Here is a 26,550-nt window from a genome sequence, read left to right on the forward strand (position 1 = left end):
ACCAATTTCCAATTGGTCTAATTTCCAATTAGACCAATGCTCTAAGGGGCCAACTTGTAGACTTCCAACAAGCAATCCAGAAGGTGTCCAGAAGATGAGTAAGAAATCAAACTTCATGGAAAATGGAGGCGGTGGGCGCGGGGCATGTAACTTTAAACCGGCAAAACTAGGAGTTTGTGGCTACCTTCCAAAGATTCCCGTATCTTACACTGCCACTAAGTAGTAACAGTGGGCCAGGGCTTTCCACAACCCCCCCCCCCCCCCCGCAATTAGGATAGGGGACTTTGCCTCATTTTATTAACAGATACCTTCCTCGTAGCATGATTCAATGATGGGCATTTTGGTTCCTCGCATTTAAAAATGCAGCCACAAATCCACTCGGGGAGAAAAAGTATGCAATAAAAGGGCAATAGCTAGGACGTATAGCCAGTTCCAAATCTTCCAAGCTGAAGAGGGCGTATGAAGTATCACTAAAAACATTTATTACCGTCCGTGCGCCGAGTGGCGATGGCCAAAGTGCGGATGTGGTTAATGCAAGTGCAAAGCACCGAGCGGCTGGAGTCACCCTACACTCCAGAATCGGCGGTCAGACCGCCGGTAAACCAACGCTCGCGAAATGGCTGCCGTACATCAATCGGCCAGAAAGCATTACTCCCTCCCTCGGGCACGTCACATCACCAGGGAAACGGCGCTTTTGCGTAGGGGCGCGGCCCGGGTGAAAGTTCAGGGCTGGACCGGAGACCCCCGCCCCTGTCCCTTTGTGGATGCTTGTGGGCGCAAGGCGAGGCCAGAGTCCCGGAGTCTCCCACGGCCCCGGGTGAGGGGAGCGTGGGCCCAGGCCTGGAGTGACCAAAGCGCCCCTCTTCCCCAACTCCGCCTCGCTCGGCCGGCGGTGGGGTAAGCGCCCCGAAGCGAGCACGAGCCGGGGGCGGGGCGAGCTGGGGGCCCGAACCGCCCCCGAGCGCGATCTCGGTTCCGCGGCGGTGGCGGTGGCACCCGCTGGAGTTGACGTTAGCCATGGAAACGAGGAGCTGGCTCAGGCGTGACCTCGGGGAGCTGGTTGCCTGGCCGCTACAGCTTCTATGCCTTCGCGTTCGGGTCGCCGGCAGCCTCTGGGCGGGATCGCCCAACCCGGGTTTACCTGCAAAAATGCAGTCCCCGGGATGCCTTCGCACCGCCTCTGCCCTCGGGTGACTCGAGGTACGTTCGAACCCCGACATCCACCTGGGGATTTCTTGGTCATCTTAATTTCCAGGACTATGCAGAGTCACGTTCTTGCAGTTTCAGTTGCCGCACATTTCTTGTTCTTCGCTATAAAACCTTCAAATGCTATTATTGCACTTTTTAGACGGAAGATGAACTCCGTGCCTAGAGGAATCAATCCACTGTGACTTTAAGTTTTTTCAGAAAACTGCTTTAGCCTGTTGAGTTACAGCGTTTTGTCTCTAAGAGACACTGGTCAGATGGAAAACGGTCCTCTGGGTCTTGATTGAGTGATGTCCTTGTTTCACCAATACAGTTTACAAACTGCGTCCCTTAGATAGTCCTGTACTCTTTCCTTATGTCCAGCTAGACCACTTTTGCCCCGGCCTGGTCAACTTACGTCCCCCTGAACATGAATAACTCTTTCACCCTTAATCTGCCTTTTTTCAAAACTCTGTCAAGGACCAGTGTTTACTTCAACGAAATCTACAACAGAGGTTATCTATTAGACCTGTGAATTGATTATTTGCTCTTTACCAGTCATTTCTCTTGTATTCAGCTATATGACATTAGGTACGTTCCTTTTGTTTGTTCGTTTTGTTAAACGATTTTTTAAAGTTTGTTTATTTTGAGAGCGAGAGAGAGAGAGACAGACAAGACAGACAGACAGACAGACAGTGCCGGTGGGGGAGGAGCAGAGAGAGAATCCCATGCAGGCTTTTGGCTGCCAGTGTATGCTGGGCTCCACCTCATAAAACCTTGAGATCATAACCTGAGCTGAAACCAAGATTCAGAGGCTTAATTGACTGAGCCACCCAGGTGTCCCAAATCATTCATATAATTAGGGCACAGACCATCCTTTGTATCATTTGGTGTCCACTGCCACCCATGCCAAATCTCCAAACTTTTATCATAGCATCCAGAGCCTGACTCTATGACCAGACAATGCCATTTTAGTAATTTAACCGGGGCACCTGTCAGCTACTCCTAAATTTCCTACTAGTTATTAATGGACAATACCTGGTCAGGGAACTTTTCTGTTTCTTTTTCTTTTGTAAAAACTAATACTACACTGTATGTTCACTAACTGGAATTTAAATTTTTAAAAAGTTTTAAAAATATTGAAGATTTTTAAAGAGTGTACAATTCAATGGTTTTTAGTATATTCATTGAATTATGCAAGTATTATTGCGGTCAATTTTAGAACATTTTCATCACCGCTAAAGAAGGCCCTTAAAAAGTAAAAACAAATGAAAAATTAAAGAAAAGGGGGACACCTGGATGGCTCAGTCAGTTGAGCATCTGACGCTTGATTCTGAGCTCAGGTGTTGATCTTAGGGTCATGGGTTCAAGCCTCACGTTGGGCTCCCTGCTGGGCATGGAACCTGCTTAAAAAAAAAAAAAAAAAAAAAGCCCTGTACTCTTCAGGAATTATTCCCTTATTCCCTACCCCACTTGTCACCAGCCCCACCAGCCCTAGGCAAACATTAACCTATTTTCTGTCTTTATAGATTTTCGTGTTCTGGACATTTCATATAAATGGAAGCATACAATATGTGGCCTTTGGTGATTGTCTTCTTACATTTAGCATTATGTTTTCAAGGTTCATCCGTGTTGTAGCCTGTATCAGTACTCATTCTTGTTTATAGCCTAAAAATATTCCATTGTATGGATGTGCCACATTTTATTTAATCTGCTAATGGACATTAAGGTTGTCTCTACTTTTTGGAAAATTCATATTTCTGCTATGAATGTTCGTGTACAAATTTTTGTGTACACTTATGCTAAAAGAAAAGGTATTTCTTTTAGGTAAATACCTAGGAATGGAATTGCTAGGTCATATGGTAACTCTCTGTTTAGCCTTTTAGGAACTGCCAGACTGTTTTTCAAAGCCACTGCACCATTTTACAAAACTACTTGCAGATTCCGTTTCCCCCACCACCTCACTAATACTTGTTTTCTGTCTTTTTGGTAACCAGTCAAGTGGATTTGAAGTGATACCTCGTTGTGGTTTTGCTTTGCATTTCTCTAATGAATGAGTAGTGATGTGGAAACTTGTGTACTTGTTGGCTATTAGTATATATTAGTATATATATATTAGTATATATATGTCTATTGAAATTCCTTAAATTGATTTCTTTGTTTTGGTCACCATTGAGTTGTAAGGGTTCTTTATATATTCTAGATGTAAGTCCCTTATCATATATATGATTTGCAAAAATTTTTTCCCATTCTGGGGGTTGTTCATTTTCTTGATGGTGAGAATCTTTTCTTCTAGACATTTTCCCACTTGTGTTTATCTCTTATCAAGGAGTCCTACATGCCACTATCCTCAGGCTGGCTTGGCTAACAGAAGTTTCCTATTTTGACATTTTGGAGATTCCTGACAGGTCCACTTTTCCCTGAAAACTCTTTCTCCCAAATTATCCTTCTATTTCTCTAACCTCTAAAATTGCCTTTCATTTGACAATGGCTTGGTATGATCGAAAAACTCGGTCAGCCACCAACTGACATTATGTGTGGATTAAGTCACTTCGTATCACTGGTTCTCAGTTTTCTTTTCTGTAAAATAAGTTGATTTATTTCTGGTAATCCCTGTGAATGGTAGACTTCATTCACCTGATACTTGATTTTGAAAGAAAAACTTGTTAATCACTTTGCATTTGTGATTGGTAAGATGTGTACAGTATGGGAGAGGTGGATTGGGATAGAAGCAGAAGTGTCAGCTGGCCTGGCACATTTGTGATGCGCTGATGTGACCTTGGCTATTTTCTACCATTTTAGTTTTCCAAGAGTATGGAATGCTAACAATTCATATTCTAGTGTTACACATTTGGGAAGGATGATCCTTTGATCTATCTAGTTACCCTTTCCATCCATTGTTTGCTCTACAAACCAATTCCTATGAATTTACAGAAAACTCTTAGATTCAAAGATCCTCCCCAAATCTTGAATTTGAATAAATACCATTTTGTTGATCAGAGAGATGTTTTTGTGCTTGTTCTTTCATTTTAAGACTCGTTTTTTTTTTTTTAATGTTTATTTATTTTTGAGAGGGAGAGAGAGTGTGCATGAGCTGGGGAGGGGCAGAGAGAGAGGGAGAGACAGAATCCTAAGCAGGCTCCATGCTGTCAGCGCAAAGCCTGATGCGGGGCTCAAACCCAGAAACCTTGAGATGATGACCTGAGCTGAAATCAAAAGTCATGAGGCTTAACTGACTGAGTCACCCGGGCGCCCCAAGACTCTTTAGGTGCTTGAGTAGATTTTCCTTTTATTGGTGGTGAGAAGAAACTACTTACTATAGTAAGTGATAAACTATAACATGAAATGTGTTTTTCATGTTTTAGCACCAAATGTCTTTCAAAAGGCTCTTCAGGAATTTAGCTGTTTGCCATGGTATGCATTTAGTTAACATTTGTAATGTATTTTCAGAATTACAAATAAAAAATAAATAAAACTTTCAAAAAAAAAAAAAAAACGCTCTGATAGTAACAGGTCATTTGATCCAGAGCAAATGAGAATTACTTAATCATGCATGCTTTTTGAGTACTCAAGGTTTGGCGATGTTGTTTCTTTTCTAGACATGCATGAAGTTTTTTCCCATATTAGTAAAGGTGGTGATGCTTAGAAAAGTAGAACTTCAGTATATTTCCTTTCATTTTTTTTTTAGGTCTCTATTTAAGAGAGAGAGGGAGAGAGAGAGAGAGAGTGTGAGAGTGAGAGTATGTGAGCAGTGTAGGGGCAGAGAGAAAAGGAGAGAATCCCAAGCAGGCTCCATGCTGTCAGCACGGAGCCTGATGCAGGGCTCGATCCCATGAACTGTGAGGTTACAACCCCAGCTGAAATCAAGAGTTGGACGTTCAACAGACTGTTCTACCTAGACACCCCTTCTTTCAAATTTTTTCATCAAGGTGCCCCTCCTTTCAAATTTTTTAAAATACTTTTGAGGAACATGGATGAGGCATTCTATTTATTGCTGACAAAGTTTGTGTAGGCATTTTTTAAACAAGCAGCAATTACTTTTTCTTGAAAAGTTTATCTTGTTTAATAATTCTATGTTATTTGTAAACTAACTTTGTTTATTGCTTATTCTCTTCATAATGAAAATTAAAATAATTCCAGAGTTACTTTTACCAGTAACAATTATTTGACAGGGAAATGATCTCTACCTTACTGGAGTATAATCTTCTTTGGATCAGACAGTAGCCTTATTACCATTACCTAGTACATTGTAGGTATTCAGAAGTTGAAATGTATCAAAATACTAAATTTTGTTTAACTATTTCTCTATAAAAGGAAGGATAACACATTTGTCTATATTAACAACTATCAAAATGAATTCTTTAATCCTCACCAGCATCTTCTGACAGTGCTTCAAGTACAAGTTAACATAGGGAGAGAAAAAAGATTATAATGTATGTCAGAGCTAATATCCTTTATGTATAAAAAGTTCTTTGAAATTAATAAGAAAAGTGAACACTTTTTTTTTTTTAACAAATTATTCATTTTTAAAAGAGACAGAGCCTGAGTGGGGGAGGGGGAGAGAGAGAGGGAGACACAGAATCTGAAATAGGCACCATGCCTGCACACACAGCCTGATGTGGGGCTCGAACTCACAAACTACAAGAACGTGACCTGAGCCAACGTCGAATGCTTAACTCACTGAGCCACCCAGATGCCCCAAGAAGTGAACACTTAAAAAGAGGCAATTTACAAAGGAATTAGATGACGTTTATCTACGTGTACACACATATGTATAGTGAATATTCTCAGAAAGATAGACCATGTTAATGAAATAATAAGATTCTATAAAAAGGAACATCCAGGCATTAAAGATGTACTCTTAGAAATTAAACATATGAGAGCAAAGATTTAATAAAATTTGACAAATATACTAGGAGATAGTAAGTTTCCTGAAAGTATAACAAAAATACAGTTGACACACAGGGCAGACATGCTCAGTATATGTGTGTGGATTCAGTGTCACCTCATACCTGGCTATTATAAAATAAAACGAAAGAAAAACTACAAGTGTTGGCAAGGATGTGGAAAAATTGGAACCCTTGTACACTGTTGGTAGGATGCAAAATGGTGCATCTGCTCTGGAGAACAATGTGGAGGATCCTCAAAAAGTTAAAAATAGAACTGCCATATGATCCAGCAATCCCACTTATGGGTATATATCTGAACATATTGGAATCAGAATCTCAAAGAGATATTTGCCCTCCCATGTCCATTGTAGCATTGTTTACCATAGCCAAAAAAACAGAAGCAACCCATTGTCCATCAACAGATGAATGGATAAAATGTGGTATATACACACAATGGAATATTATTTAGCCCTAAAAAGGGAAGGAAATCCTGCCACATGTGATCACATGGATAAGCCTTGAAGATATTGTGGTAAGTGAAATAAGCTAGTCAGAGAAGGACAAATACTGCATGATTCTACATAAATGAGGTATCTGTAATTGTCAGACTCCTAGAAACAGTAGAATGAAGGTTGCCAGAGACTTGGGGGAGGAAGAAACAGGAGGAAGACTTGCTATATAAAGTTTTAGTTGTGCGAGATGAGTAAGTTCTAGAGATCTACTGTACAACATTGTATTGCTACTTAACAATACTGTATTATACACTTAAAAATTTGTCAAGAGGGTAGATCTCATGTTAAGTGTTCTTACCATAAAAAAATCTGAATCCAATAGAACAGAAAAAAAAGTGTGGATTCAATGAATGAAATTAACCAATCAATAAAAATAATGATAGATTAAAAACAAGTAGCCTTTACTAAACAAAAATTTGACAATTGACTAAGAAAACTTTAAATTTATTGTAATCCCCCGCAAACTACCACTTTTTGTTTATTGTTGTTATTATTATTATTATTATTTTATTTTCTTTAAGGGATTTTTTTCAGGTTGGTATCTTGCCTGATTCCTGCATTAAAGTTGAAAAATAAGAATTCCCTCCTAGTACATTGCCAGATTGATCTGTTTCTCACCCTTCTAGATAATGCTCAAATTCCAAATAAAGCAGCGTTTCTATGGCTATTTTGTTGGCCCACTTTCAGAGTAGCATATGAAAACAGCATATGGCCAAAATCAATGTTGTGATGCCATCTTTATCCCTTAATCTTTATTTTCACAGCATTTTTCCTCCTAAGCCTTGAGCCATTTTTCATTTTAACATGTTGGAGGCTGCAGCCATACAAATGCATCAGTCTGTTTAGAAATTGTCTCTGAGAATGTATGCCAAATTCTCATTCAGGAAGTAAGTTTTAATTAGTCTGAATTTATTTTCCATTTTAGTAATCCAGATTAGAATTTAGAAGATCTCTCTGGGGGTACTCGGTGGCTTGGTCAGTTGAGCATGCCACTCGATTTTGGCTTAGGTCATGATCCCAGGGTCATGGGATCAAGCCCCATATAGGGCTCCTTGCCTTGCGTGGAGACTGCTTTAAGATTCTCTTTCTTCCTCTCTCTCTCTGCCCTTCACCCACTTGCTCGTGTGCGTGTTCTCTCTCTCTTTCTCTCTAAAAATCGGAGATTTCTTGGTATAAAGAAAATATTTAAAAAATTTTCCAGGATCTGTAATTAAATTAAATATCTCACAATATCAGTTTATTTTTTTTTGCTTTAATGAATTTCCAGTTTCTGTCATACAATCCTTCATATATATATAAATATACATTTATATATATTTAGTGTTTTATTTATCTTTGAGAGAGAGAGTGGGAGTGGGAGAGGAAGAGAGAGAAGGAGAGAGAAAATCTTTAGAGGATCCAAAGCAGGCTCTGCACTTACAGCAGCGAGCCCGGTATGGAGCTCAAACTCATGAACCATGAGATCATGACCTGAACCGAAGTTGGGCACTCAACCACCTAAGCCACCCGGGGCACCCCTGTACAATCCTCTTTTATCTTTAAGATATTAGAAAAAAATATCCATACTAGAAGTAAGCTTTTCAGCAATCTGATATACTTGCTACTTGACAAATTTCCCTCATAATCTTTTTCCTTGTGTAGCGTTATTCATGACATTCCTCAATTGGTATACCTTTTCTTTTTTAAGTTTATTTATTTATTTTGAGAGAGGGAGAGACAGAATCCCAAGCAAGCGAGCTCCGTGCTGCACTGTATGCACAGAGCCCAGCGCAGGTCACAAACCCACAAACCCACAAGATCACAGCCTGAGCAGAGATCAAGAGTCCGATGCTTAACTGACTGAGCCACTCAGGTGCCCCCTGATTGATACATATATTTTTTAAATGTTTATTTATTTTTGAGAGAGAGAAAGAGAGCATGAGCAGGGGAGGGGCAGAGAGAGGGGGAGACACAGAATCTGAAGCAGGCTCCAGGCTCTGAGCTGTCAGCACAGAGCCCGATGCGGGGCTTGAACTGAGTGTGAGATCATGACCTGAGCCGAAGTCGGACGCTCAACCGACTGAGCCACCCAGCCGCCCCAAGATAGATATATTTTTTAATTCTCCTTGGCTTGGCTAAATCTTTAAGATCATAATTGAAGCTGAGGCCAGTATTTCTCAAGCAATTTACAGAGAACACTACACACATGATCTGTTGCTAGATATGGTGGGAACGTTAGGTTTCCTGTTCGAGTAAATTTGGAAAATTCAAATGATACATTTTAAGCAGGTTTGCAGTCGTGTTTTGTTTTGTTTTGTTTTTTTAACTTCAAAGATGTCTCTAAGTCTTTAGTTTGCTGATATCCACTGTGACTCTTCAAGATGATGTCCTAGTGTGTTATTTATCAAGCTTCTTTGACCATGGACTCCCTTTTAAGAAACATTGTGTAAGGCAAATAATTCTGTATCCTTCAGCCTTTCTTTTAATATCACATGAAAATAATTCAAATCTGTCTTGAGGGGACTCAAGTGTTAACATTCTCTTAATGCTTCATAATGTGCTCTCACTTCTTTTGTGATTGATCTTGCCTTATTTTGACTCTGTTACCTGCTGTTTTCTCTCTGCTTTTCACTCCTAGTATGAACTAGCTCCTTCTTCCTGACAAGAAGAAAGTTAAAATGTTGCATAAGATAGGGAGCAAATTACAATTGGATTTCTGTCACATTAAAATTCTACAGCCATTTACTTCTCTGTCCCAGAAACTCAGGCTCTCCCTCAGGCTCATCCTGTTCCTATAGGAACATACTGCTTTGGAATATACTGCTCTAGGCAAAATCTTCTCTGACCCAATAATACTATCAATAAGTGCCATTATTTATTCCATATTATCAATAAATTATTTTCTAAACATTTAAAAACTGAGAATAAAGAGTTTGCAAGTTTACTGTTAGTGGGGCAGGATATGCAGGAAGAAGGTTTTGAAAAAAAAAAACCAAACAGTAAACACTCCCAACTTCCCTTTTAAACAGCAGTATTTAGTGTTGTCTTTTAATTTTAATCATCTTATTTATACCATTAATGTATTACATGCCTCTCCATGCCAAGATATTTTGCTAAATATTATGGAGAATCGGAAGTGTCTCAAGATTTGGCCCCAGCCCACAAATAACTAGTTAGTAGAGAAAATAAATACAAATGAAAAAATAACAGGTAAAGAGGTGAATAATACAAGAAGTGCCCTATGTTGATACATGTTACAAGATGAGAAGTATGGACAAGCAATATTTGTTATACAGAGAAAAGAGAGGCACAGTTTGACCTAGGCGTTCTGGGGAATTTGCAGAAAGGATTAGACTGAATGTCTAAAGTTGACTAAAATTACTAATTAGGGAAGGGAAGAAAGGGCATCCTAGGATGGAGAGAACATGAGCAGAGACACCACAGAGAAAAGGGTGGGATGTGTTTGCAGGGCAAGGGGCCGAGAGTTCCAGAGGTTATTTGATAATTTGAAAAGGTATCAAAATGTTCTATGTAAAATACACAGACACACAATCACATCGTAGTATGCTGTCTGGAACTTTTTACACCTATACAAGCTATATAAATCATGTATACACACAGGTATATATACTCTTTTTTTAAAAAATGCAAATGGGATCATCAATGTGTTTATTTTACTTTTCAACATGTCATGGCATCTTTCTGTTTCCGTATCAACAACAGATCTTCAGAGTATTTCACTGTTCGGAATATAATCACAGAATATTCCATCGAATAGGTAAGAACATTTAAACTAAACTCTACCAAAGATTCAGAAGTACTAAAAGGTAAATGAATATGGATAGTAACATGAAGCCAGATAATCTGATTGTAAGGTGTCTTCAGTTTCTGGCTTTCTGGCCCAGCGAGCCATTTCACCTTGTTTCTGATTTGCCTCAGTGGAGCAGGAGGGACCAGCTTTTACCTAACTCCCTGGGAAAATTTCAGGCACTTCCAGTCTCTTGAAAAATCCCAGGCCAGACATCCAAGTTCATTTTCCTTTCTGATGGCATCTTCTGTGGATAATTGAAATCAGAATATTTACACCTGCTCACAAGAATATGCCCTTACTTTACCTTAGGCTTGTACAGAACAACATACCAGAATAAAGTACACTGAGCCTGACATCAAGACAGGAGATAAGCTTATTCAGAGGGGAGGGAAGCAGTCTTTTCATTCCTTAAGATTGAACCATCAATGACTAAGGTTCCATTTGGCCCTACGGTTATGTTATTTTGTGAGTATTTGCACGGCTGTCATGTAAGTAAAAGCTATGAGTTGTTCTGTGCAGAACTAAGTCCAATGACTAGAAGACTAAATATGGTGTTTACAGTAAAGAACTTCCTAACAGCATAACAAGAGGTGTTCTAAAGTAGTCATTCTTAATGGCGACCTCCAAATCTTTCATGATGCCTGAAAACTGTCTCTAGGGCTGATATTGGTTGGGTAGGACTGACTTTCAGAAAGACTGTTTTAAACTGAAGAAAGAACAGAAGAAGAAAGAAGGAGAAAAAGAAGAAAGGCTGTTTTAAGATGGCTTTAAACTTGTGTGTATGTGGTAAAATACATAGAACATTTACTGTCTTAACCATTTTTAAGTGTATGGTTCAGTGGTATTAAATGCATTCACATTGTTGTGCAGTCATCACCATCATTCATCTCTGACTCTTTTTATCTTGTAAAACTTTATACCCATTCAACAGTGACTGCCATTCTCTTCCCTCAGCCCATGGCAACCACCATTCTACTTTCTATCATTTTGACAACTCTAAGTGCCTTGCCTTAGTGAAATTCTGCAGTATTTGTCTTATTGTGACTAGCTTTTTTTACTTAGCATACTGTCCTTAATGTTCATCCATGTTGTAGCATACTGCAGGATTTTTTTCCTTTTTAAGGTTGAGTAATATTTTGTTCATCTTTTCATCCTTTGATGGACACTTGGGTTTACTTCTGTGTTTTAGTTATTGTGAATAATGCTGCTGTGAACATGAGTTACAAAAATCTCTTTGAGAACCTGCTTTCAATTCTTTGGAGTATATATCCAGAAGTCGAATTCCTGGATCAAATGGTAATCCAATTTTTAATTTTTTGAGGAACCACCATACTGTTTTCCCCAACAGTTGTCTCATTTGATATTCCCACCAAGTGCACAAGGGTTCCAGTTTTCCACATCCTCACCAACACTTGCTGTTTTCTGTTTTTCTTATAGTAGCCATCCTAATGGGTGTGAGGTGGTATCTTGTTACAGTTTTGCTTTGCGTTTCTCTAATGATTAGTGGTGTTGAGTATCTTTTCATGTGTTTATTGCTATTTGTATATCTTCTTTGGAGAAATGTCTATTCAAGCCCTTTGCCAGTTTTTGAGTTGGTTTATTCTGTTGTTGAGTTTTAGGAGTTCTCTATATATTATGGATTGTAATCCCTAATCAGACAGATATATGATATGTAAATATTTTCTCCCATTCTGTTGGTTGCCTCTTTTCTATGTTGATAGTGTCTTTGGTGTACACAATATTTAAATTTTCATGAAATCTAATTTGTCTGGTTTCCTTTTGTAACCTGTACCTTTGGTGTCATATCCAAGAAGTCATTGCCAAAGCCAGTATTGGAAGCTTTTATCCTATGTTTTCTTCTCAGCATTCTATTGTTTTAGGTTTTACACTTAACGTCCATTTTGAGTTAATTTTTGTATGTAGTGTTAAAGGCCTAATTTCATTCTTTTGCATGTCAATACTCAGTTTTCCTCACACCATTTATTGCAAAGACCATCCTTTCCCTATTACCTTTGTCACGTATTTGGCCATATATGTGAGGATTTATTTCTGGGCTCTCTATTCTATTTCATTGGTCTATGTCTCTTTCTTTATGAAGACAGCTTTAAACATAATTTTTCTTTTCCAACCCAACATATGATCTCTGAGGTAGTACTTTGCTAGCTATCTTGTGTCAGGCAACTGTTTTTCAGAATAAGCTACTGAGTATATCCCAGGAAAAGGAAAAGTTGAAGGTGGAGAATCCACGTTATTTGGTACTTCGATTTTTCTGGCCCTTAAATGGAAATAATCTAGATTAAAACACATATAGGTCCTATTATTGTTTCATGTTTTCCTAGTTTTGGTAGATTTTGGAAACTGATAACAGAAAGAGAAACTAAAAATTGAATCAGAAAGTGGTTTGCTTATGGTAACATAGCTAATAATAAGCATTTACTCTGATACCTAGAGTCTTTTAATTTCCAGTTTATTGTTCTTTCTACTGCATATTGAGCTGTCAATGGATTTTATTGAAATGTAACTATTTTATTTTTATTTATTTATTTAAAAAAAATTTTTAATGTTTATTTTTAAGACGGGGAGAGAGCATGCGAGCAGGGGAGGGGCAGAGAGAGAGGGAGACACAGAATCTCAAGCAGGCTGCAGGCTCTGAGCTGTCAGCACAGAGCCCAATGTGGGGCTTGAACCCCAGAACTGTGAGATCATGACCCGAGCTGAAGTCCAGTGCTTAACTGAGCCACCCAGGCACCCCCAAATGCTACTATTTTAGCAGGATTTGACTCTTTAAATTATCAGAAAATCCTAAATTTATTATAATTGCTAGAAGATATGACTAACAGTATTTGTTTCCATATTCTATTTTCATTTCAATTCAAAGGAATCAAAGAGAATATGTTCATTTTATAGAGCAGAGTTTGGCCAACTATGGCCCACAGACTGAATCTGGCCCACAGGTATGGGTAAAAATACCATAACACTTTATCAGGGCACAACCACTCATATCCATTCATGTATGTATTGTCTATGGCTGCTTTCTGCTACAACAGCAGAATTGAGTCATGTAGCAGAATTGAGTCATAGTAACAGAAATTATATGGTCCACTAAGCCCAAAATATTTACTCTTCTGCCCTTAGAGAAAAATTTTGCTGACCCTTATAATAGAGGAAAAGTTTAAAACCAAACATTGAAAACTCTTAGGAAAATGATTAAACCACTGGCAGATTTGAGTTGAAAGCACTGGCTTTTTGAATGTTTCTTTGCCTTCAAAATCTAAAAATGTCGGGGTGCCTGGGTGGCGCAGTCGGTTAAGCGTCCGACTTCAGCCAGGTCACGATCTCGCGGTCCGTGAGTTCGAGCCCCGCGTCAGGCTCTGGGCTGATGGCTCGGAGCCTGGAGCCTGTTTCCGATTCTGTGTCTCCCTCTCTCTCTGCCCCTCCCCCATTCATGCTCTGTCTCTCTCTGTCCCAAAAATAAATAAAAAAACGTTGAAAAAAAAATTTTGAAAAAAAAAAAAAAAAATATTTATAAAAAAAAATCTAAAAATGTCAATTTTAAGATCTAATTTAATTAGATCTGATTTCCATTAATTTAAGATCTAATCCCAAATAATAAGTTCTAGATAAATTATAATGAATATCCTTTTTTTCCCAAATAAAAAACAACTTTTCAACTGTTTGTTTAGTGCTGCATGTATGTCAGGCAATGGGGAGGAGCTAGCGGGTGAAATTATAAATCCTGCCCTTGAAGGAATTAAGGAGATAAAATAGAAATGGGGAGTTCCCCCCCATCTTTTAAGTATGACATTTTCAAGTAGTGACTTTTTTCTTTTTCTTAGAGACTGCTGTGTTACAGAAGAGGATGTAACTTTCAGAATAATCCTGAATGAGAAGGATGAGTCCAGATGTGCCTCTGCTGAATGATTACAAACAGGACTTCTTTCTGAAGCGCTTTCCACAGACCGTTCTTGGAGGCCCTCGATTCAAACTAGGCTATTGTGCCCCTCCTTATATATATGTTAATCAAATTATCCTTTTCCTGATGCCATGGGTTTGGGGTGGATTAGGGACACTTTTGTATCAATTAGGGATTTTGGAAGACTATTACACAGCAGCACTTTCAGGTGGACTGATGCTTTTCACTGCATTTATCATCCAGTTCACAAGTTTATATGCCAGGAATAAATCGGTGACCATAGAAAGAATGCTAACCACAGATATCTTAGCAGAGGAAGATGAACATGAATTTACAAGTTGTGCTGGTGCTGAGACTATCAAATTTCTCATTCCTGGCAAGAAATATATAGCCAATACCGTTTTTCACTCTTTTCTTGCTGGGTTAGTGTGTGGTCTTGGAACATGGTATCTGCTTCCAAATAGAATGTCCCTGCTGTATGGCAGTGCAGGAGGCGCTGTTCTACAGTTTGTCTTCGGATGGATTACATTATGTATAGGAGAATATTCATTAATTGTAAACACAGCTGCAGAGACTGCGACTTTCCAAACCCAGGATACTTATGAAATCACTCCTCTTATGAGACCTCTCTATATTTTTTTCTTTGTTTCTGTAGATCTTGCACACAGGTAATAAGCTACCAAATACTTTGTCACTTGCTTTGTTTTTAAGCATACATACACAGTATGAGCTCTCCTTAGTATTAAAAAACTGAATCTATGAAAGTCATCAAGACCAAACCATTGGGTGATAGTTGTTCTGATGATTAATCTCTTAGGAGTAATCTCTGTTAAACATTCATACTAACGTAGTAATTAAACCTTATTGAGGAGTTAAAAGAAAACTCTTTGGTAAGAGAAATCAGCAAAATTTCAATTCTGTGTTTCACTTTAAATAAGGAGCTGTGTGCTATAAGATAGCCTGGCTGAGACCTGTGAAAAGGAGATGGAATTTTCCTATGAGGGTATAATGAAGAATTTAAAATTTATACCATAAATATTATGTACAGATTGAGTGAATTTAAGATGACTAACATTTCTAATTTTGTTATAATAACTATGTAGGATGAATACTGATTTTTTACAAATCAATTTGCTATAGAAGAAAAATAGACTTTTTTAACAAAACTGTTTACCAAACTGTTTACAAAATTGTTGGATAACCCCCTTTGCTCACCTTTTCTAAATCTGACTTTTCTTTCTCTGTTTCTGTAGATTGCAGCTTTCTCTCTCACAGGTTTATGTCCAGATAGAAATGTAAAGGCATTTAATGGACTGAATGTCTTCAAATTCATATATCAAAGCCTGTCCCCCAGTGTGATGGTGATTGGAGATGGGGTCTTTGGGAGGTGATTAGGAAAATGAGGGTGGGGCCTTGGTCTGATGGAATTAATGCCCTTATCAGAAGAGACACCAGAGAGCTTGATCTCTCTCTCTCTCCACTATGTGAGGATACAGTGAGAAGGCTGCTGTCTGCAAACCAGCAAGAGAGTTCTCAGCAGAACCTGACCATGCTGGCACACTGATCTTGGACTTCCAGCCTCCAGAATAATTTCTGTTGTGTAAGCCACCCAGTCTGTGGTATTTCATTATGACAGCCCAAGCTAAGACAGATTTTGATACCAAGAGGTGGGTTGCTCCTGTAACAGATACCTAAAAGTGTGGAAGTGGCTTTCAAATTGGGTAATGGGTAGGGGCTAGAAGAGTTTTGAGGCTCATGCTAGAAATGTGGACTTAAAGGCATTTCTGGTGAGGTCTTAGAAATGAGAACATGTTCTTGGAAACTGGAGGAAAGGTGATTGTTGGTATAACGTGGCACAAAACCGTTCTAATTTTTATGGAAAGTAGAACTTGAAAGTGATGAAATTGGATAGAGAGTTAAGGAGATTTCCAAGCAAGTGGCTAAAAGAACAGCTTGAATTGAAGAAGGAATTGCTAAGCAAAAAATAATCAGAACTAGAAGATTTGGAAAATTTTCAGCCTAGCCATATTGCAAAAAAAATGAGAAAGCATGTTCTGAAGTGAGCACCAAGAGTGTGACTGGACTAACACTAAAGAGTTCAAGGGGTTATATGACCAGAAATACGGCCAGTTTGAACTAAAGCAGTCAGAGACCAGATGAAATGAACTAAGGCTGTTAGACTTCTTAGATTTGACAGGTCTTTAAGAAGAGGGGAAAAATGACCCCAAAAGTGATTCAGAGATTGTCAGGGCTACTTCCTTGGTTTCAACAAACTAGAAGCTGGAAGCCTTGGGTCTAGTACTTGCCCTGCAAAGCGTTGGGGGTGGGACCCACACCTAGAGCTGTTTGGGTAATGATGGCAACCCTGGAGGCCTAGAGGGCAAAATATAGAACCAAGAAGATTCTTCCTCAGCCTTAAGGTCTAATGGAATTTGCCTTGCTAGGTTTTGGACTTCTTTGGAACCTGTCACCCCTTCCTTCTTTCCTATTTCTCCCTTCTGGAATAAGAATGTTCATTCTGAGGTCACCTGGGTGGCTCAGTCGGTTAAGGGGCTGACTTCAGCTCAGGTCATGATCTCGCGGTCTGTGGGTTCCAGCCCCGTGTTGGGCTCTGTGCTGACAGCCACTTGGAGCCTTGAGCCTGCTTCAGATTTTGTGTCTCCCTCTCTCTGCCCCTTCCCTGCTCGTGCTCTATTTCTCTCTCTCTCTCTCTCTCTCTCTCTCTCTCTCAAAAATAAACATTTAAAAAAAAAAAAAAAAGAATGTCCATTCTGGGGCTGTCCCACTGTTTTATTTTGGAAGTACATAGCTTGTCTGATTTCACAGGTTCACAGCTGGAGAGGGATTTTGCCTCAGGATGGAGTGTACTTGAGTCTCACCCATATCTGCTTTAGATGGTAGTTAGATGAAACTTTGGACTTTAGCCTGTAGAATTGATGCTGGAATTTTTTAAGACTTTTGGACCTGTTGGGATGGAATGAATGTGTTTTGCATGTAAGAAGAACATGAATTTGGGAGACTGGGTTAGAATGTTAAGGACTGAATGTTTCTGCCCCCTGCCCTAACTCCCAATGTGATGGTATTTAGAGACGGGGTCTTTGGGAGGTAATCAGGTCATCAGGGTAGTCCTATTCTTATGGGATTGGTGCCCTTATAAGAAGAGAGACCAGAGAGCTTGATCTCTCTCCTTCCACCATGTGAGGATGCAGTGAGAAGTTGGCTGTCTGCAAGGCAGGAAGAGTGTTCTCACCATAACCCAACCATAATGGCACTGATTTCCCTGTCTCTAGAACTAAAAGAAATAAATTTCTGTTATTTAAGCTACCTGGTCTGCGGTATTTGTTATGGAAGCCTGAAATAAGACATTTAAAAATATTTAGCTATTTTGTATACTGAAACTGACCTATTCTTAGGTATCCAATTGCTATTCCTTAAATCTTAATCTCTTCTCATTGTGCTACATTTGTGGACCAGAGGACACTATAATATCCTTTTTCTTCATCCAATCAAATATGTAAGGGAAAAATTAGTTTATGGGAAATTCATCTATAATTGCTCTGTTAGTACCATTACCATTTATTAGCTGTAAAATATGTTACAGTTAAATACTTGGTTTTGAAAAGTTAGGAATAAAATTAAGTTTACATGTGTATGTATACATTTGACCCCTTTTTTTGGGGCGCCTGGGTGGCGCAGTCGGTTAAACGTCCGACTTCAGCCAGGTCACGATCTCGCGGTCTGTGAGTTCGAGCCCCGCGTCAGGCTCTGGGCTGATGGCTCGGAGCCTGGAGCCTGTTTCCGATTCTGTGTCTCCCTCTCTCTCTGCCCCTCCCCTGTTCATGCTCTGTCTCTCTCTGTCCCAAAAATAAATTTAAAAAACGTTGAAAAAAAAAAATTACTTTTGACCCCTTTTTAAAGATGGAGGTTTATAAGATTATTTTCACAATATAGATTCTTGAGTTACTGTCTCACTGTGCTATTTCTGAAATCAGAAATTATATACCTGCTATAATACATCTTTGCATTTAAATTGATGCTCCAGGTTCTTTAATTTCTTTTTTAAATCTCAGTTAATTTATAATTTGATTACCTTGAATTTCTGCATTACTCATTTCTGAATGAAAGGACATAAATGTTTTTAGTACATTGTAGTTGGATTTAATGTACAGTTTTAATGTTTACGGTTTGATCATTACAAAAAAGTTTTTGTTTTTTTCAACTAAAAGGAAAAGACAAAAGCAGGCCCAAATCTGTTCATATAGAAGAAGATGGCATATTTGTGCAGAAAAATTACCTTTCACTTGACTTAGAAATTTTTAGCTTCTGGTTAACAAACTAATAAAGAAGATGATCTTTATACAGTAGATATGATACTGCAGATAAAAATGTATGAAATGTGTGCACTGTTCAAATTTGAACAGTTGTCAGATATGTCAAATTGTTTCTTAATTTTATTTCAGAGAATGTAAAAGTTGAAGAGACAAGCCTCACAGTATAATAATATTTTCTCTTTCCCCATTCTTTATTCTACCCACTACACTGTGTATTATTAATAATTTACTTTTTCTGTACATTTTCATCAAAGACTGGTATTAAATCTGCAGTGCATAGACTCTCAGGAATTGTTTGAACGTATGATGCATATTTATTTCATCTTAGCCACTATAAACATCTTTTTTCTGGACGTGGATATAGTGTAAAGAATTTGAAATATTTTTATAGCTGTTAGAGTCAAAGTTTTTTTTTTTTTCTTGAGGTCTTAGATATTTTGCCCTAGAAGATTCCTATTACATTATCAGAAATAGAATTTAAACATGTTTTCCATATGAAAGACTTGACCACAATAATCATTATTTGGGTCTGAGTCATACAGGAAAGTGATCATGATGTGTGGTTGCTCAAAATACGAATGCTTATATTTATGTATGGTATTCTTGTATATAAATAAAATTTCTATGTCATTGCTTATTAAGAACAAAAAGATTTAAGGAGGTTAAATCAAACTTGGGTAAAATATTTCTTGAATATACATTATTTTTACACAAATTATACTATACTTAAATATATTAGGAAGAGAAATGTTGTCTTTAACAAGAAAAATAGCTACAGATCTGCGTGTTTTCCTTGACCTTCCTGTGGTTTATTATGTGTGGTTTGATTTTCCTTTTTGTCACTGGAGTATTTTCTTCCCAGAATGAAATACATTTTAAAACTACACTACAAAAAGTATTGTCCTCTAATTTAGCATCATATTGTTAACCTTGTATTCATTAATTCTCTGCTTATAAAATTTGAAGGACATACATTATGAGACAGTGCATTAGCTGACATAGTCTTGATAGCTTCGGAGCAAACACATTATGTCATTATTATATCCATAGTTGCTATACATTTGCTTCTGGGCTGTTAACATATGCTTAAGTGGATAATTATTACAGAAGGTGCCTTTCTCCTTGACTTTGATTCCTAGCAGCTCAGGTATTCAAGTACAATTATGCTGTAAGTTTTGACATTTAGTTTTTTATGAGTTATCTTTTGAACACTGTAAGTACTAGGACATTATTGGTTTCTGGACAAAGTATGGTCAGCCTTGTTTCAAAAAAATTAGTAATATTTTGATAAGTGTTTATGCTTCTGTGCTTTTGAGTTTTTGTTAAGTCATTCAAAGCCATCTGATTTTTAACTGGTAAATGCTGTACGAAGAACAAATTTCTCCACTTTATAGAAATCATCTCTAGTTTATGAAATTGTATTTTACAAGTTTGTATTCTCTATAAAATAAAAACAATATTATAAATGCTAGTTAAGTTCCCACACCAATCCACAGAGACACGTTCATAGCCTAATGTTGCCAACTTCTGATATTGATTCTACTGACTTCAAGTTCTGGGACCTGGGGGTAAGACAGTACTGGGAGAGTAGGAAAAAGAAAAGAGCTCTCTTTGCTAGCTACTAACGTTATGAACATCAGTAAGGCTTTGGCTTTCCTAGAGTTACTTACAATTTTAAATTAGAAAATTTTAGGGGCGCCTGGGTGGCTCAGTCGGTTAAGCGGCCGACTTTGGCTCAGGTCATGATCTCGCGGTCCGTGAGTTCGAGCCCCGCGTCGGGCTCTGTGCTGACAGCTCGGAGCCTGGAGCCTGTTTCAGATTCTGTGTCTCCCTCTCTCTGCCCCTCCCCCGTTCATGCTCTGTCTCTGTCTGTCTCAAAAATAAACGTTAAAAAAAATTTTTTTTAATTAGAAAATTTTAAAGTCTCAACAATCATTGGTAGAATTTTAGCCAATGTAGGTTAGACAATTACAGGAGAAATATTTTTGCTCTAGACTCAGTTCAGTTTTACAAATCCCTGAATTCAATTATTCAGTAAACTGCTTTTAATTACTTCTTTCCACATTGGAATCCACATATTTTCTAAGTGCTAATCTTGTACACAATTGAGTAGGGGTAGTGGCTGCTATGGGAGAAGGACAATGGTCACTATTTACAAATGTTGATATTTTGCAGTTTGGGACTAGGATCTTTTTGTAAGTGTTCCTTTGTTTTGGGGGAGTGGGTTGCATGTGTTTTATTTTTCCTGGGAAGATCCTCTCTCTATATTATTTTGTATGATTTAAATGTTCCCTTTTCTTATAGGTTTACGGTAAACATACCAGGTCTAGAACAAACGAATCAGATTTTACACATCTTGTTTATATTTTTACCCTTTCTGTGGGCACTCGGGACTCTGCCCCCACCTGATGCCCTTTTCTTATGGGCAATGGAGCAGATTTTAGAGTTTGGCCTTGGAGGCTCATCTATGTCAACCCATTTACGGTAATTATTTTAAATATTAAGGTTCTGTGTAACTTAAAGTATAATTTTTCTTTTCAATCAAATCTTTCTTTTTTTCTCTGCAGGTTATTAATAATGTTCATCATCTCTGCTGGAACAGCGGTAACATCGTATTTCATTCCCAGCACTGTTGGTGTGGTTCTTTTCATGACTGCACTTGGGTTCTTGCTGAGTCTTAACCTAAGTGACATGGGTTTTTTCTTCAAACACAGTGCAACTGGACACAGAGTTGGAACCAAATCTAAGGCTTTACCCAATGGGTCAGAAAAACAGTTTACTTGGAAGGAATGCCTTTTCTATATTATTATATTAGTCTTGGCTCTCATAGAAACTAGTTTGCTGCATCATTTTGCTGGTTTCCCACAGATTTCCAAAAACAGTCCTCAGGCTATTGTTGGCTATATTTTGATGATATTGCTTATAATACTGTGGCTACTTAGAGAAATTCAGAGTGTCTGTATCTTTGGAATTTTCCAAAACCCTTTCTATCCAAAGAATGTGCAAACTGTGACTTTATTCTTAGAGAAGCAAAGAAGGCTTATGAAGATTGGTGTTATCAGACGGATTTTGCTAAATCTAGGTAAGAAGATAAAATCTACTAATTTTGTGTTTTAGCTAGGGAGTGTACAAAAATATTCCCATATTTTTGTAATATACAACATACAGGCGTTCATTCTTTTATGTTTTGGTTTATTAGTTTTTTTCAGTTAATTGCTTAAATGTGCTCATAGAAGAACACATATCAGCTAAAATAAAATGTGGTAGAAGAGGTTACTTTGCCTTAATTAAATAATGTCTTTTTTTGTTTGTCCTAGTGTCGCCTTTCGCTATGATAGCATTTCTTTCATTGGACAGTTCCTTACAAGAGCTCCACTCTGTGTCTGTCTCCATTGGGTTCACAAGAGCTTTTAGAATGGTAATCCTAATAAGCACTTAATAGTATTTTCTTATTGCTAAGCTTGTGATTTTGTTTATTCTAACAGTTTACTTAAATTATCCAATTCTGCCTAATAAAGTGGATAATTTTTGTACTGTAGGTGTGGCAGAATACAGAAAATGCTTTATTGGAGACAGTCATCGTATCAGCAGTGCACTTATTAATCTCCAGTACAGATGTGTGGTGGAACAGAAGCCTGGATACAGGAATCAGACTCTTACTGGTAAGGATATGTTTCAGTAGCTTTATTGAGATCTATTTCATATACCATAAAATCACCCACTTAAACAGTTCAGTAGTAGACAGAATTTTACAGCCATCACCATAGTCTAATTTAGACCATTTTCAACATCCCAAAAAGAAACCTCATGCACATTAATGTCATTCCCCCATTCCCTGTCCTAACCCCACTCCAGTGCCAGCAACCATTAATATACTTTCTGTATCTATGGTTGATTTATTTATCAGATCATGGATTTTTAGGTTGTTTCCACTTTCTGACTATTATGAATAATGCTGCTGTGAACATTTGTGTACACATTTTTGTACATGTGTTTTTGGACGTATGTTTTAATGTCTCTTAACTATATCTGCCGAGGACTGGAATTTCAGTTCATAGTAAGTCTATGTTTAACAGTTCAAGGTATTGCCAAACATTTTTCCAAAGTGGTTGCACTATTTTACATTTCTACCAACAACGTATGAAGATTCTAATTTCTCTACATACGTACTAACACTTGTTATTATCTGACTCTTTCATTATAATCATTCTGATGGGTGTGACATGCTATCTCATTGTAATTTTCATTTGCATTTCTCTGAATGCTAATGGCACATCTTTTCATATATTTATCAGCCATTTGTGTGTATTTTTTGGAGAAATGTCTATTCAGATTCTTTGTCCGCTGTCTGTGGATTGCCCTTATTGTTGAGCTTAAGAGTATTTTTTTAATGTATTCTGGATACAAGTTCCTTGACAATATATGATAAATAAAAATTTTTTCCCATCTTGTAGGCTTTCTTTTTCTTGATAATATTCTTTGAAGCAAGGAAGTTTTAAATTTTGCTGAAGTTCAATTTATCTCTTTTTTCTTTTGTCACTTGTATTGTTCGGGTCACATCTAATAAACACTGCTGCCTTTTTCCAAATCATAAATATTTACTGTGTTTTCTTCTAAGAGTTTTACAGTTTTAGCTGCTACAGTTCAGTCTGTGATCTACTTTGAGTTTATTTTTGTGTATGATATGAGGTGAGTTCCAAATCCATTCTTTTGTATAAGGGTATACAATTATCCCAGCACCATTTATTGAAAAAGCTATTCTTCCCTCAATGATTTTTCTTGGCATCCTGGTCAAAAATCAAATGAAATGTGTTATTTCTGGACTCTTCAGTTCTTTTCCATTCATGTATGTCTATCCTTATGCCAGTCCTATACCGTCTTTATTACTATATTTTGTAGTAGGTTTTGAAATTGAGAAGTGTGAGTCCTCTACTTTGTTCTTTTAGAGATTGTTTTGATTCTTCCAGTTCCCTTGTATTACCATGTAAATATTAGTTTCAGCTTTTCAGTTTTTGCAAGAAGGCATCTGAAACTTTGATGGAGATTACCTCAAATCTGTAGATCAATTTGGGGAGTATTGCCACCTTAAAAATATTTATTCTTCCCATCCATCAACATGGCATGTTTTCATAGTTTTTAAAAAAAAAATTTAACATTTATTTATTTTTGAGAGACAGAAAGAGACAGAGCATGAGTATGGGAGGGGCAGAGAGAGAGGGAGACACAGAATCTGAAGCAAGCTCCAGGCTCTGACCTGTCAGGACAGAGTCCAAAGCAGGGCCAGAACTCACAAGCTGTGAGATCATGACCTGAGCGGAAGTCAGGTTCTTAACCGACTGAGCCACCTAGGTGCCCCTCAAGATCTTCTTTATTTCAAAAATGTTTTGTAGTTTTCAGTGTTGCAAGTCTTACAGGTTTTATTAAAATTTTCCTAAGGATATATTTTTTGATGATATTATAAATGGAATTGTTTTCTTCATTTTTTGTTTTTTTTTTAATTCATTACTAGAGTATAGAATACAATTGATTTTTTTTTTTAATGTTTATTTTTGAGAGAGTGAGAGACGGAGACAGAGCGTGAGCTGGGGAAGGCCAGAGAGAGAGGGAGCACAGGATCCAAAGCAGGCTCCAGGCTCTAAGCTGTCCTCACCGAGCCTGTGGCGGGGCTCAAATCCACAAATTACAAGATCATGACTTCAGCCAAAGTCGGACGCCTAACTGACTGAGCCACCCAGGCACCCCTTGATTTTTTTTTAATACTGATTTTGTGTCCTAAAACCTCACTTCTATTAGTTCTGATAGATTTTTAGTGGATTCTTAAGACATTCTGTATATAAGATCATGTCATCTGCAAATTAGATATGGTAGAATTTTTTTTAAGGTTTTTTATTTATTTATTTTAAGAGACAGAGAGTGGGAGAGGGGCCGAGAGAGAGGGAGAGAGAGAGAATCCCAGGAGGCTGTGCACTGACAGTGCGGAGCCTGACACAGGGCTCCAACTCACAAACCATGAGATCATGACCTCAGCTGATGTCAGATGCTTAACGGACTAAGCCAACCAGGTGTTCATAGTAGAGGTATTTTTTACTTATTTTCCAATCTAAATATCTTTCATCTCTTTTTCTTACCTAATTGCCCTGTCCAGAACCTCCAGTATAGTGTTGAATAGAAGAGTGGACATCTTATGAGGAAAGCATATTCCATCTTTCTCTATTAAGTTGATGTCATTCTTTTACCATTAGACATGGTATCAGCTATTGTAGATGCTCTTTTTCAGGTTGACAGCTCCCTTCTATTTCTTTTTATCATGAAGGGTATTGGATTTTGTCTGATGCATTTTCTGTGTCTATTGAAATGGTCATGTGATTTTTGTCCTTTAATCTGTTAACATGGTATAATAAGTTGACTTCTGGTTGTTAAACCAATCTTGCATTCCAGGAATAAGTTTTGTTGTGATGTATAATCCTGCTTATATGTTGCAGGATTTGTTAGCTAGTATTTTTGTGTGGTTAATATTTATATGTTATCTGTAGCTGTCTTTTCTTGTCATGTCTTTGGTTTAGATATCAAAATAACACTGACCTCATAGAATGAGTTAGGAATTTCATACTAGTTATTCTTAAATGTTTGATCATATTTGATATGTATCTTAAATATTTTGTAGTATGTGGTATTTTGTAATATGGAAGCTATCTGAGACAGTTTTTCTCTGTGGGTAGCTCTTAAGTTACAAATTCAATTTCTTGTTACAGGTCTATTCAGTTTTTCTATTTCTTCTTGAGTTGCTTTATGTTTTTCTAGGAACTTGTCAGTTTCATCTAAGTGATCAAATTTATCAGCATACAGTTCATAGTATTCTCTTATAATCCTTCTAATTTTTTTCTGTAAGATTGGTGGTAAAATTATCTCTTTCATTCCTGATTTTAGTAATTTGAGTCTTCTCTATTTTATTCTTGGTCAGTATAGCTAAAGGTTCATCAGTTTTGTTGATCTCAAAAAACCAGCTTTTGGTCTTATTGATTTTCTTGATTTTTAAAATAGTCTCTATTTTATTAATTTTTGTTAATCTTTATTATTAAAATTTTTTTTTAATGTTTATTTTTGAGAGACAGAGCATGAGCAGGGGAGGGGCAGAGAGAGAAATGGAGACACAGAATCCAAAGCTGGCTCCAGACTCAGAGCTGTCAGCACAGAACCTGATGTGGGGCTCGAACTCATGAGCTGTGAGATCATGACCTGAGCTGAAGTCGGATGCTTAACTAGCTGAGCCACCCAGGCGCCCCTAATAATCTTTATTATTAACTTCCTTCTGCTTACTTGAGGATTAGTTTGCTCTTTGTTTTCTAGTTTCTAAGGTAGAAGAGTAGGTTATTGATTTAAGATGTTTCTTCTGCTAACATAGGCACTTAAAGCTAGCTATAAATTTCCCTCTGAATACTGTTTTAGCTGTATCACAAATTTTGGCATATTGTGTTTTTATTTCATTCATCTCAAAATGTTTTCTCATTTTTTTGTGTGATGTCTTCTTTGACCCATTGGCTATTTAGCAATATGTCTTCTAATTTTTTTTAAGATTTTATTTTTAAGTAATCTCTGCACCCATTGTGGGGCTTGAATTTACAACCCCAAGATCAAGAGTTGCATGCTCTATGGGCACTAAGGAGTCTACTCCTGAAATCATTGTTGCACTATATGCTAACTAATTTGGATGTAAATTATTAAAAAAAGAAAAAGAGTTGCATCCTCTACCAACTGAGCAAGCCAGGTGCCCCAGCGATGTGTCTTTTAATTTCAAGATTTTTTAATTATTTATTTATTTCTGTTGTTGACTTCATTATGTTTTAGTTAAAGAACACACTTTGCATGGTTTGTATGAACATACTTGGTATGATTTCAATCTATTAAGGTTTGTCTTAAGTTATGACTTCTG

At 37.5% G+C, this 26,550-nt stretch overlaps 1 protein-coding gene and 1 long non-coding RNA gene across 11 annotated transcripts in view; one reads left to right on the top strand and one right to left on the bottom strand.

Moving 5' to 3' along the window:
• LOC109268387 (uncharacterized) overlaps nucleotides 1-689 on the bottom strand; it is a 98,473-nt gene extending 97,784 nt beyond the window's left edge. For 5 of the 7 annotated variants that reach the window (XR_008417213.1, XR_008417212.1, XR_008417211.1 and 2 more), the window contains exon 1: nucleotides 488-689. This is a non-coding gene — a long non-coding RNA (uncharacterized LOC109268387). Of the gene's footprint in view, nucleotides 1-308 lie in introns of all 7 variants that reach the window. The other 2 variants (XR_008417215.1, XR_008417214.1) reach the window with 1 other exon arrangement.
• Nucleotides 690-747: 58 nt separating this feature from the next.
• The window catches only part of PCNX4 (pecanex 4), a 40,664-nt gene continuing 14,861 nt past the window's right edge, over nucleotides 748-26,550 (top strand). Inside the window, exons 1-6 of one of the 4 annotated variants that reach the window (XM_019451650.2) lie at nucleotides 748-1,200; nucleotides 14,213-14,957; nucleotides 20,925-21,104; nucleotides 21,188-21,702; nucleotides 21,938-22,038; nucleotides 22,160-22,282. In XM_019451650.2, the coding sequence (XP_019307195.2) occupies nucleotides 14,260-14,957; nucleotides 20,925-21,104; nucleotides 21,188-21,702; nucleotides 21,938-22,038; nucleotides 22,160-22,282 (1,617 nt within the window). In that variant the 5' untranslated portion in view covers nucleotides 748-1,200; nucleotides 14,213-14,259. Of the gene's footprint in view, nucleotides 1,201-10,329; nucleotides 11,673-14,212; nucleotides 14,958-15,542; nucleotides 15,957-17,784; nucleotides 17,804-20,924; nucleotides 21,105-21,187; nucleotides 21,703-21,937; nucleotides 22,039-22,159; nucleotides 22,283-26,550 lie in introns of those variants that run through there. The other 3 variants (XM_053889470.1, XM_019451651.2, XM_019451652.2) reach the window with 3 other exon arrangements.

Source organism: Panthera pardus, unplaced genomic scaffold (genome assembly GCF_024362965.1).
Source record: "Panthera pardus isolate Hobbes unplaced genomic scaffold, ASM2436296v1 HiC_scaffold_24, whole genome shotgun sequence".
NCBI lineage: Eukaryota > Metazoa > Chordata > Mammalia > Carnivora > Felidae > Panthera > Panthera pardus.